This window comes from Coptis chinensis, chromosome 5, assembly GCF_015680905.1.
Source record: "Coptis chinensis isolate HL-2020 chromosome 5, ASM1568090v1, whole genome shotgun sequence".
In the NCBI taxonomy this organism is placed as follows: domain Eukaryota; kingdom Viridiplantae; phylum Streptophyta; class Magnoliopsida; order Ranunculales; family Ranunculaceae; genus Coptis; species Coptis chinensis.
The window spans coordinates 93619037-93632511 of NC_141460.1; the positions used below are offsets into that span (position 1 = coordinate 93619037).

Consider the following 13475-nt stretch of genomic DNA (forward strand, 5'->3'; position numbering starts at 1 on the left):
TTTTAGCTTTTGATACTTTCTCCTCCTAAAAAAGAAATTCGTAAATTCATGTTGTTCCCTAGACTCTGTTATAAACTTAATTTCTTATTGCATAATCGTGTGTGTTAAGATTTATACCAATTTGGTCAATATTTTTGTTTGGCTTGAGATTTATAGTTATGTCATAAAAGGTAGACATTGATTACACTTGTGAATATATTATAATTTTTGAAGTAAGTCCCATTTTTAAAATTTATTTTCACGCTATGATTAACGGATTTTAACCCTCATTTTAGGCCACTTAGGTGAATATGATTTCATTGTCAATTGTAGAATTTTGAAGTAACATCTCTTAAAAACATTTTTTCATTTCTAAAAACAATTTTTCAATAAACATATTTGGTTGTTTTTTTTGAAAAAAAGGTAATATCCTTTTCACGCTATTAACGCTCCGGTGCCTTTCTTTTAACTTTGCACTTTGTTTATCTTAACCTTGCACTTTGTTTCTTCATCTTTTTTTTTACCAAAACATTTATTTTTTTCAAAAATAATAGTTTATATTATTTTATAGTACCTTTTTTTATAAATCAGTAGGTTAATTATTTTTTGTTTTGTTTATTTTATTTAGTTACATCCCATTGTGTAATTTTTTCTTTAGTTATCATACATTTTTGGATGAAAACCTATTGTTTTTAAATAGAAACTAAGAGGTTCAATTGACATAAACAAAACAAGCATGTTTACAACATTTAGAGCTTTGCATTCAAAGGCATTTTTATGAGGTAGGAGAGGGCAATAAACATTTATATTTGATTTTTCTTAAAAACTATTTTATAAAATGACTATGTTTCTCGATATAAAAACCAAATTTTGGTCCATAATGAAAAACTATGTTTTTATAAATAGAAACCAAAACATTTATTTTTCAAAAAATGTTTTTTTCACTAATCGAATTTTAAATTACAAAACTTATTTAAAAACAAACTATGACATGTTTCTGATTTTTAAGCTTTTTATAAAATCAAGGTTGCTTTCGAAATTAACCAATGTATTTGATCGTAATTAAAGATAATAAAATGAGAGGCACATTGCATTTTAGAGGCTAAAAACCAAACGGCCTCTAACTCTAATTTTAAAGAAAACCCATAGATAAATGACTTGAAAACAAGCGGTAGTTTTCACAACAACATACTATTCCGAGTGACTAGAGAATAATATCACAACTACAATTACATTAAGATGACAAACATTTGTGTGGTGCAAATGTGACTTATCTTAGCCCAACCCAGTCTCGAAAATAAATGCCTCAAGGACAAGCTCTTAAAGTTGCATCTACTTCGAAAGACTATAGAATTTAGTTGTCATGTATAACAGTTTCCTAAAGTAGTCATAAGTACAAGGAATTGATGGAGCAAATGTCAATCTCCAAAACAAGTAACCTGAATGATCAAATTGACTTGAGAATCTAAAGAAATTACATTTTTGTTGTGATAACTATTATTTGTCTCAATACTTCAATATTGCAAATGGTGCAATATGGTGTACAAACAAACATTCATTGTCACCTATATCATGATATTCATCTAGATTTGAAATTAACATCGATTTGTCTTTCGTTGTTGCTGATGCATCAACCATAAAAAATGTACGCATTACACGTGCTAGATCAAGGTTTGAGAGCTTGCAATCTCTTAAAAAAAATAGAAAAACATAAACTCTTCAAACAAAGCATGCAATGAATCATTAGCTATCAATATACATATATTATTTATTCAAGTAAACTTTAAGCTTTTTGAGTCATTAGCTATCTATGTAGCAAGTCCGCCCATAGGCCGGGCCAAATGACTAGTACAATATAAACAACACAACTATTTGTCGTCCGTTACAATTTAAAACAAGGACGACGATATAAATTGTATTGTTTGTTTCCCTGAACTTATTTTGGCAATTGCTAGACAATGTCACAAATTATACTAAATTTATCATACCAACCAAATTTAAAATGGTAATTTGGTGTGTTTGGGTGCCTATATAGCAACCCCAGAAGTACAGAAACATGGCCTATGCAGGTCTCGAACCTGCGACCTTCGCGTTATTAGCACGACGCTCTAACCAACTGAGCTAATAGGCCTGTTTGGTAAGCTGCAAACTATTTTCTAACTCTTCGATATCTCAAACGATAACAATAGGTGATTCTTGAAGAAAAATTCGAACACCAGGGTTACTGAATTTCATGCCATGTACGTTCTCTTACAGTCTTACCAAAGCCTTTAATTACCATACTCAAAGACTTCGAATTCTAGCCTCTAGACCAAGCTCTGAAGTTGGCACTCTTGAGCAAATAATATATGGCCTAACAACTAGGATTCAATCTCATCATTGACGGACTCTCACCAATTATCTTCTTCGGCAATAGCAGATTAATCTATTAGGTATGGAGCAATCATATTGCCGAAGTTATGTATATATCGGTTCTCTTTGTTCAGAAAAGAAGAATTGCACATGAATATAATTGATCCAGATCGAATGCTGTCAAAACAGGTAGTCTTTTTCTCATTATTAAAAATCAGCATTGTTGGTTGGTTTTACTGTACGTCCTACTTTTTGGATGCAAGATTGTAGCTTCTGCTGTGATTTTCTTGTTCACTTTGGTGTATTATTTGTTGGTCCACAAACGACCGCTTCTCAAACAAATAGCATGTTCCCTTGTTGTCGATTTTGTTGGCTGCTTATTGTAGACAGACGAGGAGGATATATATTCATGTGCTTTGAAATTCTATGATGTCAGTATCCGCACTTAAGCTAAGACGCGCGATGGTGCATGCGTTTTTCACCATTGAATTGCCGCATTAGGATTATGTACACAATAACTTTTATAGATGGTCAAATCTGCACATTGGTTTTCAGTTTGGCTACGTACCCTCTTTGAGTCTCAAGTTAATTCTCTACGAAGTAGATATTAACTAAAGGTGTGGTGTCTGCCGACACAATCATCTAACAAGTCAAATATGAACTTAATTTCTTCGTTTCTCTACATACAATATAACATTTCTTTAACTAATTAAGAAGAATACAATTAGTAACTGGACATACAAACGTGCAAAACTCCTAATTAAGTGTAATACAGTATACATCAATCGAAGCCAAGTAACATTTTATACACATATAAATCAACAAATGAGAGCTTTCGTGGAGCGCGCATAGTCTAGAGAAACATCAAACGGTCATCATCTTCAAACGTCATTTCTTCGAAACTTGAAGATCCAGTCATCCCTAGCACGCCATTTTCTAGTATCATATCATACAGAAATTCATCTCCAGTTTCCGATCTATTCTCATTACTAAGTGCATCACATTCCTCCCTAGGAAGCTCAATAAAAGTGGGGTTCAATGCTGTTAAATTCAGCATGGTGCTTGGATTGTTGCTATGATAGTATGAGCATTGTGGGACGGAGTTGATCTGCTGAGATCCAGCTGGCATGAATTTGTCCACAGGAGGAGACGAAGAATAATTTGGAGATGAGGTACCTATTATTGCGTCGTCAATGTCATATTCTAGACACTTTTTGGAGGTGAGTTCTTCCTTGCCTTTGTGAAAGACTCTACATAGCACCCATTCTTCCTGTCAATGTATACATTCATATTAGAAAGTAGAAAAGCAAAATCCCAATGTGCATTTACAAACATAGCACACTGCTTGGTATCTCTTGTGCAGTGTTTGATGTATAAATAGAAAAACGGAAAAGAAACAACGGAAAATCATACCTTGGGAGGCATATGCAGATTCTCAAGGCGGAATTCGTGCATGACCCAACCAGTCTTGATCCCATTTGGAGCTCTACCAAAGTAGAAAACTAATGTCTTTCGCATCCCAACTACCGCATTGGTGGATGGATCATATATTAGCCGATCTTTTCCAGTTGCTTTCCAGAATCCAGATATCGTGGTTCGATTTGAACGAAAACCCGTTGCATATTTACGATCCCGGAAGTTGAAGAAGTACCATTCATTGTCACCTAGCTTAGCCACATCTAAACCATATATAGAAACCTCAGTTGAAGATTATAGGCATGCAGTCACCTTGGAAATACTATTTCATATTACCATTACAATATTTTCACAGTTAGAACAAACAACAGCTGTTATTGAGGATATGTTTTCCTACATTAGCTTACAAGTTACAACCATGTTGTATGTTTATCTATTAGATTTACTTAGTCCAGCTGGAGCCTTGAGAGAGACGAACAATGTGCTTTTGGTACCAAGATAAAGCAACTGAAACACAACCTATGCACTGTAACTGGAATAAAGGCATATGATATGAAATTTTGAATTTGACCCCTTCAAAATATCTGACATTACAAGGTTTTTTGTTTCATAGCTGCAGCAATGGGCAATGCTGGCCACACATTCATGCGATTGATCAAACAGTCGTCTTTGACTCCTATATTATCGACATTAGCAATTTAATCATCTAGCTTAGGAGGCACCAACTTAATTACAGGTAAACTTCTCATTTCTTACTAGATTTGCTTAGTTGAATTATTTCGATCAAGATAACTTTGTAGTCTTTTAGCAATATGTCATCAGTCCTAATAGTATATCTTAACACCCTCAGCTGCTTCTACTACTTAACCTCTAAACATGAATATGTCAGGTTTCTAAATCTCTTCTTTTCCAACAGTAGTTACGAGTTACAACTTATTTAAGTATTCAAATTTTCGGTTAGGTCAGGATAAAATTGCTCAAATTCAGTGGCTAAGGGTATCTCCAATGGCGGGTGTAAAATTACACCACATAGGCGCCGCCTAGGTGCCATTAGGATTTTACAACTCCAATTGTAAATTATTGTAGAGTCCATAAATATCCACTCTCTATTGTTCTCAACAGAGAAGTGTAAAAAAGTTTAATTTTAAACTCGGATGACACTTCAAGTGACGTCCCTCTTTAAAGTGGGACGTCACTTCAAGTGTTGTCCGAGTTTAAAATTTTCAAATTGTGACTTTAGAAATAGATAGGGACGACACTCCAAGTGACGTCCAAATTTTTTTAACTCAAACGTCTGTTCTAGTGTCGCCCGGGCTTTTTATTAGTTGATAGCGAGAGGGGGAATTTCCCACCCTCTCTATTAACTAATATTATATTACCTATGGTATAACACCCCCATTGAAAAGAGTTTTTTGACATTTGGAGTGTAAAATTTCCACTCTATACGGTTTACACCCCCCATTAGAGATGCCTTAACGATGTAAGCTCACCTGGGAATAGTAAAATTCATCATCAATGGACCCAAGAGGAAAAAGAAAGTCGTGTTACTGACAATATGGAAAGACTTGTCACATAGCTAGAGTGTGAACTCCGTAGAATAAACCATAGAAAAGTTAATATATATAGTTCGGCTCCTAAAATGACCAAATGTAAAACAATCCACAACTTCACCTACAAAATTATTTAAAACCTAATTTTTTGTGCATATGATCTACTAACCGTAAATAACATCTCTACAAAAATTTAACTCGTTTGACAATTTTTAACATTGGCAAAAGATGATTGCAAAAACTAGACATTTCTGAAACGTTATATATTTTTTCAAAAGTTGACAACAATTTTTATTTAAGTTAGAAGATATCAAACGAGTTAAATTTTTGTAGAGATGTTCTTTATGGTTAATAGATCATATGTACAAAAGATTAGATTTTAAATCATTTTGTAGATAAACTTGTGAGTTGTTTTACATTTGGTCTTTATTTAAAGTTCTTTTAGGAGCCGGGTTATGCTAATATATATATATGAAAATCTAGCTCTTATTATTAGCTGCTTTGTAGGAGGACACCATATATCAGGCAAACATTTACCTGTACGTTAAACAGTTACAGAGACCAAAGAGTGTTTCCAACTTGATGCTCAGGTTTATATGTCATCTATATATATATAGCTCCACAATAGCCTCCTTCAAATTCCATTGTTATAGGTTAATTAACGTTATGGTCCCTAACTATAACCCTCTAAGCTGTTCATGCATCCTTATATATTTAATGACATATTTTTGCAGCTTAAGTTCACTAGTTTTAGACACTGAAAAGAGCCCGCACACACACACAGAGGGAGCTGAGGTGAGAGAGAGCGAGAGAGAGAGAAATTCCTCACTAGCATTCAGTACAGTCATCCTTAATGTCCTATGCTTTCTATACATGTGATGTGGGCCACTTTTGTATCATTACTTTGTTCATGAGCAGTCCAAATTGTATGATTTATTGGATTGCTCACCATTTCGACACTTCATGCATACGATGTTCTGAGAGGCTGATAACGAGCTAGGATAGGGTTCATTAATTGATTATATGTGGGCACCTGAAGTCCATTGTTTTACTATTAATCTGTCTACTCAACCCCACAGTACTCGTGCATTGCGGGCCCTTTATTTTGCTCACAATCGCTGGCATTTGGATATCATTGGCTGCGTTTGTCGCTTAGTGTGTGCCTAATCTCAAAGAAGGCCGTAGGAACGAACGGGTTCCCTTTGTGGTACAAGGAAAGAACACCTTTTAAGCTTTTAGCAGAACATAGCTATATATGAAGGCCATACATATTATCTGTGTTCACAGCAGAGCAGACACACTCACTTAGAAGTCAATAACATCTACTTTTTGTATATCTGCATCTATCTACATAAAATTTGATTTGAAGCAGGAATTCTACATCCAATAGTTAGAGAAAACTAGCTCATTTGTTACACATCCCTTAATTGGATGCTTGTTAAACTAGCTGAAGTGTTTCTTGTATCAGTTTATACACAATTTTCATGGCGATATAATCACTGGTGAAGCACACATGCACAACTTTTAACTTGCCAAGCCAAAAAAAAAAGCACCACACAACTTAAAATGCATCATCCATGCAGACCTTAAAACGAAAGTTGAAATTGATAGAGATAAAGAGAGAAGAAGTGGCTGAGGAACAAATCATGAAGACTATTAATCATATAAGCAGATCGAGGCACACACCTGGTAGTTGCCATGGCTCACATATGTGCAAATTTACCTCCACCATTGTTCCATCTGAGATTTTCTCATTAGCAATCTTTTTGTAAAGATAATGACATACCAACTCTTCATCACTAGGGAAAAACCTAAACCCTGGAGGGAGCGTGGCTTCTATATCTCTTAAACTCATTTATTCCTTTTCAAAGAAGTATATGGTAGGTTCTTACAAATAGAATGTGTGCTTTTGAATCTGCAGGATTCAAAAGAAGTTTATTTAGGAGGTGGGAGTTTGCTAGTAGATAGCTCTACAAAAACTTAGATTCTTTTCTTTGAGGAGAAGATATAATATAGAGACAGTTAGGCTGTGATAAGTTCCTTACAAGTCATAATCTCAGCCAATATTCTAGGAGCTAAAGCTTGTGTGACGAGGGAGGCTTCAAGAAAATCCATTGTTACAAGAAATCTTGGTTAGGTCCCATATAGATTGGATTTTGTTGCTATATATTAGCAAAATCCAAGTCATTTAATAGAAACCTCCAAAATACTACATGATTTATCATATTTAATGTATTAATACCCGTTTACAAATTAATGTAAGTCATAGCCAGCGATACAGCTTATTTGGAAAAACAATATGAGAAAGTTAGTTTCACTAATATGTTCCAGGTTCATAAAAATTATGGCACAAAATATTAAAGATAATGTTAAAAGGATATTATGTTTGAATTATTTAGCAATAGCGTGCGCAACTTGTATGTAATCAGTGAACCGTGAACGGCGTTTATCTTGGAAATGTTGGTGTAGCTGTTTTCGGAGTAATCATTTGCTTAGCTAATGATACATGAGGTAATTTTCCTATTTATTTTCTAAAACTTGACCGTGAATACATATTGCACACAGCTCTTAACTGAACCGTTTTCAAATAAAATGGTCTTGGCGAAAAAAGACGTATAAATTTACCATTTTTTTTTTTGCCATTTTATGTTTTGGTCCCATTGAAAAAAAAAATCCCCGTCTTTATAGGTAAAAAGACAGACAAGACATGCTTGTAGTATCCTTCATGCAATCAAGGATACACACACTTGTGTGCTATGTCCCTTTCCCGAAATGGTTTATGGATGTGTAGACTTTAGATTATATAAAAATGGTAAACTTCTAGTTATATGTAAGTGATACACTTGGAAAGTTTTCGCTAGATCTTCCCTTACTTTCTCATTCAAAAGTAGATTTTAAGCATAAATTAAATAATGTAATTAGCTCCGAAATGAAATGAAAAGAAGGGAGCCGCACAAGTTTCTTGTACATGCATGAAATCTTGTCTGTGATGAAGAGTATCAAGAATCATGCTCTATTAATCTGCCTCATCAAAGGGTTAAAAGTAAGCAAGATGGAAAAGCTAGCAGAAGAAGATCAATCTTACAACAATGGATCATCTCGAAATTCAGATGATTGGATTGTCCTCTGATCTTCCAATTTAATATAAATCCCAGTAGCAAGTAAATTTATCAGAGACACTGAAACAATGCTGCATGTCTTAACTCTTAGGATAGATAAAAGAGAAAGGGATATTGAAGAATGGTAAAATTAATGAAGGGTGTTTGTCATCTTCTAACAGATAACAAAACTAATGATTGATTCCTGATCAGTTACAAGCAAGTATTGTTTAATTGTTTTCAAATAACAAAAACTACATGACAAATCACTAAAAACAAAAAAGAAAGGACTAATAATTAGATTTACCACCCTCATTGTGCTGCATATATTGCTGCATATATTGCTGCAAATTCTGCATGCTTTCAATAAGGAGAGTGATATCCTTGTAAGGTAGTGTGGATGGCTATCCAATCAGCATGTCACAACCAATTAACAACTCACAGATGTATTACTTTGGTGAATGGACAAGTCGAGGGTTCAGCTAGTCATTAGCATGTTCCGTTTGCAGGGGATTTCGATGTACAATCAAGTATAGTGGATTTTATTTTCATTCACATGCTTAGTTAGTTTGGTACTAGATACGGAATATAATAGGATCCTCCTTCCTCAGAATTTCTTTTTCCTTTTGTTGTTGTGTCACGTTGGTACGAGCGACCAATGGGCAATGACTATGAACATAGAAGCTGTGTCGGCCTCCACTTAATTTATTGCACATATTAACTATGCATATTGTTCAATAAAAGTACAGTACTTAAGTTTTTAGCTTAAGTACATATGTTGCACTTGATATATGATTACAATCTCTATTCTGCATTCCTTGATATGTGGCTGCATCACTGTTAAATCCAGATGGACTTTGAGCGGGACATTGCGCTGCAGCCAATAACAGGTAATAGCTGACAGTTGAAACTTGAAACAGCATAAACTTCTTTTCCAAGACTTGAGAAATAAAGATTGAAATGATGACTTCAGAGTTCAGACAACCACGTCTTACAAATAGACTACAGATGCAAGATCATAAGTTATAAACTGTTTTAATTCCACGTATCATTCTTTGCTGTGATTGCTGTGAAAATAAGCAATAATGAGAACAGAGACAATTCTATCTCTGTCACATACAGAGAAATGTGTGTCTGATAGATAACGATTTCAATATAAATGGGATATCTTGATTGGCCCTAAACATTGTATGCGGAGCTGAGTCTTTACTTGCATGCGACGCTACAACATTGAAATAGGTCAAAAATAAGTTTTACCAAAAAAAAAGGGTCTAAAAAAGGTCAATTGGAGCCCACCATTCTGGAAATCAGGTCGATCAATTGCTAAGGTCGGTAAGGTATAAATATATACCTTTTAGAAAATATAAATTACCCTTCAATAACTTAAAATCTGTAATACAAGAAGACAATAATAATCAATTAATAGAGACGACAAATACATGCTTATACTTAAAGATAGTATTCAAAAGATGAGCCCAGTGGCTCAACGGCTGACTTGTGCAGCGGAAGATTCCGAGTTCAGAACTTGTACGAGGTAGGCTCGTCGATGGAATTTTCACTTGTGGTTATGTTTGGGGGACCTATGTGGTGATGGACTGATGGTAGCCTCTAGGTGATGATGCTGGTCTACGAAATGTCATGTTTATTGTTTGATTTATACACATAATTGCTTGGATACAGTAAGCAGATAATACTCGTGTAAATATATGAGACCCATACGGGTTGGTTTTGTAAAGTCGATTACAACGACGAAAGCAAAAGCACCTAATTGCTTGGATATGCATTAAGGACGCGGGGATGGTGATGTTACTGTATAGATATTGACATGGCTGCTTAGGTGGACAAAAGGAAAAACAGAGTCATAGAGTGGTAGCTTTCACGTATTGCGCAAGCAATGAAATTACTTTGGTGGCAACGGTATGTCATGATCACTGTTTTTGACATATTAACATAATGCTTAATTAGTACATAAAAAGGCTTTTCTTTGAAAAAAAAAAAAAGAATCCCTCGATCTATCATATATATGCATCTCTAACAAATTTTCTTTGAATTCTACTTAAGTGATAGGTTGAGTACTATTGTAAATTCGGAATTTATCAAAGAGTTTGTAAATGACTTATTATAGAATCTAAAGTCTAAACCTATTCTAGGCAATGGTTCTTAACTTTATTTGCTTGAATTATCCTACAAATGGAATCTTAATTTTTACGTTCTCGCGTCCTTATTTGACAATGGGAAAGTACGTACAAAGTAACCAATTATTGTATACATTTTGGTTATCTAAGTCTCAAAGGTTAAAAGTTCCCAATTATTGTATACATTTTGGATGTTCTTTCCAACCTTTAAAGTATAACGTGTGTTAAGTGGTGGGCGGGTTAGGGTTTATAGAAAGAGTGACGGCTTTACACTCTTACTCTACAAAGCCAACATTAATTTGTCACTTTTTTCTTTTGAGGTTACCTTTTTTCATTCAACTCGTAAACATCACAAACTTTCATTCGACAATGTCATTTTCTTACTTTGTAGTCATATAGGAGGAGGAGGAGGAGGAGGACTGAGAGTCTGAGATCTACCTAACGTTTGCAAAATAATTGTTAGATATGTTATGATTGTAGTTATAAATGTCTTCTAGTATGGGCGGGTCCGTATTTTTTTGCAAACGCCTGCGGGGACACTGTATAATTTGCACCCCCAATTGACTACTTCGCAAAAGTAAGGCTGAACTCAATCCATGTCATGGACCAGGGGTCCAAGTCGACGAAACAGTTTTACATGGCGATCGAGTACTCTTACATATCTTTGTCACTGTGACGGCAAGAGCACATTAAATCGATTTTCTTGTTTATTGTTAATGTAATTTTGATAGGTGTATGCGTCTGTAACTTTTGGGAATTGTATAGCGGTATGGGCGCATTGAATATATTTGCGCAACAAAGGTGCTCCGTGCTCGCACACAACTGACACAAGGTTTTCATGTGTGGCATGCATTTCTAGGAAACTTGGCGGTGCATGCTCTTCAAAGTATGGTTTTGGAGCCTTGCCGCACGTGACTTCGTGTTATTTAACTGTTACTGGTGGACTTGGCGGTTAATAAGTAGTAAAAACATTGGTGCAAACAATGATAAACTCTGTAGTCGTCAAAGGGATATAACTCTGTTGTCGTAAAGGGATGGAAGCAAAGTTTTCACGAGGTGTGCATATCATTGGTAGGGATGTATGTCGCAAAACCGCCTCTATCTATACATTTCCCATAGGCAAAACATTCCTATCAGGGAAGACACAATCCTTGTCAACTTCATAGGTCCCGCTCTTTTTTTTTTGGATGGTACATAGGTCCTGCTCTAAGATCTATTGAAAGTTAGTAACTAAGCAGGATTATGATCCTAATTCTCATCTGAGTAATTATCAGACGTTAATAAAATTTCTCAGCTTACCTAGCCAAAATAAAAAGAGTAATTATCAGACATTGATCCTTCTGAGCAGGATTTTGGTAGCACAGCCTAAAAATATCCTCTATTCCTCTGCATGATGATTGGCATTAAGTACTATAAACACTAATTAAATTAGTTTGTTAATTGTACAATTATGAGAGAATGATCTGATGTTGATAGAATATACCCAAAACCTTTCACTTCTAAACATTGCGTGTGGAATCAAATATATGATCATTTGACGTAGGCTTATCAATTTAAAAACGATTACTATATAATTAAAATGCCCCGTGCGAAGGATTTCATGAGATATTCAGCTGGTGATGTGTGTAAGAGACTAAGAGTATGAGAACCAAGCTAACATCTGTTGCAAATTAGTAGATGCATGACCATTTCAATAAAATGGCAGCTATTTGCACGTAATTCTAGCTGATATAATTTTCCTTGTCACTGCATGCAAATTTAGTTGTAAGTTCAGCACAGCGCCTCAGATATAGCAACAGGGGAAAATAGTCAAAATACAGCTTAAGACCGCTGGAGATAATGGCAAGTCCAATGGGAACCTGCTAAAAGGAGCTGTTAAAGGATGCCACGTTAGTTTTTTTTGGCTTTTTGGTAGGAGTGTCAAATTTGGCAGCCACAAAGCACAAAAACCATTCCAATGGTGGTTTTTTATTTTGAAGTGGTAATGGCATACAGACGTATGTGGTCAGTCCATTAGTTGCAAGTTTAAGTCCAATTTTATTGAACGGCACAATTTCTGACATCCGTAAAAATTTAATATAAGAACGGTAGAAATTGCGTCGTTTGTCTGTCCGCTGCTAAACAAGGGGCGACAAATTTAATTGGGTATATGACACAAACTAAATTTAGAACCCTTTTAGCAGTTCTATTGGAATGATTATTTGGTTTTTGAGGTGCTATATGGCCTTTAGCAGTCCATACCATTGGACTTGTTATGAGTAAAAACTGAAACACACATTATCTTATAATGAATTAGTATTTGCTCGTGTCGTACGACACAGATACGCGCGCTTTCGGCGCTTCCGACTCGCATCCGCCTCCCCATTTTTTTTTTAAATGAGCTCATACTCATGTTTCTAGAGCCCAATAACCTATAAAGGTTCATCCCAAAAACAGTCCAAGCCTTTTTTGTGTGGGGTGGGTGAGGTGAGAAAAACTTTTAAACTCACTCTAAAAACACTTGTTAACTCACCCCAGAAAAACATTTTAGTGGCTATGGTTAGAAGGTGGCACAACCACATATCACCTTATGAGGTGGAATTTGTCAACCTGCTTTACATTTCTTTGTTATATAAACTAACTAGTATTTGCCCGTGTCGTACGACACAGGTACATAGCGCCTTTGGCGCCCCAGACATGCATCCAAGCATAAACCCGACGAAAAAAGCCCAACTGCCCACCTAAAAAATCAAGCCAATTGTGCAGTACCATGTCAAATTTAGAGACCCAACAGTTTATAAGCCCAGCTTCAATTGTTGACTTTTGGGTGATTTTTGGATTTATCCCATAATACTGATTTAGTTTAACAAATTACACAAACCCTTAAAACACTTGGATTAGACATGTCACAAGCAGTATGAAATGTTGATAAGGGGTTTGGACTATAGAATGGGGGGCCCTACGGG

The 13475-nt window shown here is 35.3% G+C and overlaps 1 protein-coding gene, 1 long non-coding RNA gene and 1 other non-coding gene across 3 annotated transcripts; 1 reads left to right on the plus strand and 2 right to left on the minus strand.

Moving 5' to 3' along the window:
• Positions 1–2036: 2036 nt before the first annotated feature.
• On the minus strand, positions 2037–2110 carry TRNAI-AAU (transfer RNA isoleucine (anticodon AAU)). Its single transcript has one exon. It is a non-coding gene; the product is annotated as a tRNA-Ile (tRNA).
• A 940-nt stretch (positions 2111–3050) lies between these two features.
• LOC147500236 (protein CUP-SHAPED COTYLEDON 3-like) lies at positions 3051–7522 on the minus strand. The gene is made up of 3 exons (XM_086561910.1): positions 6984–7522; positions 3745–4010; positions 3051–3601 (listed from the first exon to the last, which is right to left on the minus strand). The coding sequence occupies exons 1-3, from the start codon at positions 7150–7152 to the stop codon at positions 3185–3187; spliced, it is 852 nt and encodes a 283-aa protein (XP_086418036.1). The 5' UTR covers positions 7153–7522; the 3' UTR covers positions 3051–3184.
• On the plus strand, positions 3416–9579 carry LOC147500237 (uncharacterized). The gene is made up of 3 exons (XR_015196253.1): positions 3416–3551; positions 4361–4483; positions 9246–9579. It is a non-coding gene; the product is annotated as an uncharacterized LOC147500237 (long non-coding RNA).
• The last annotated feature ends 3896 nt before the right edge of the window (positions 9580–13475 follow it).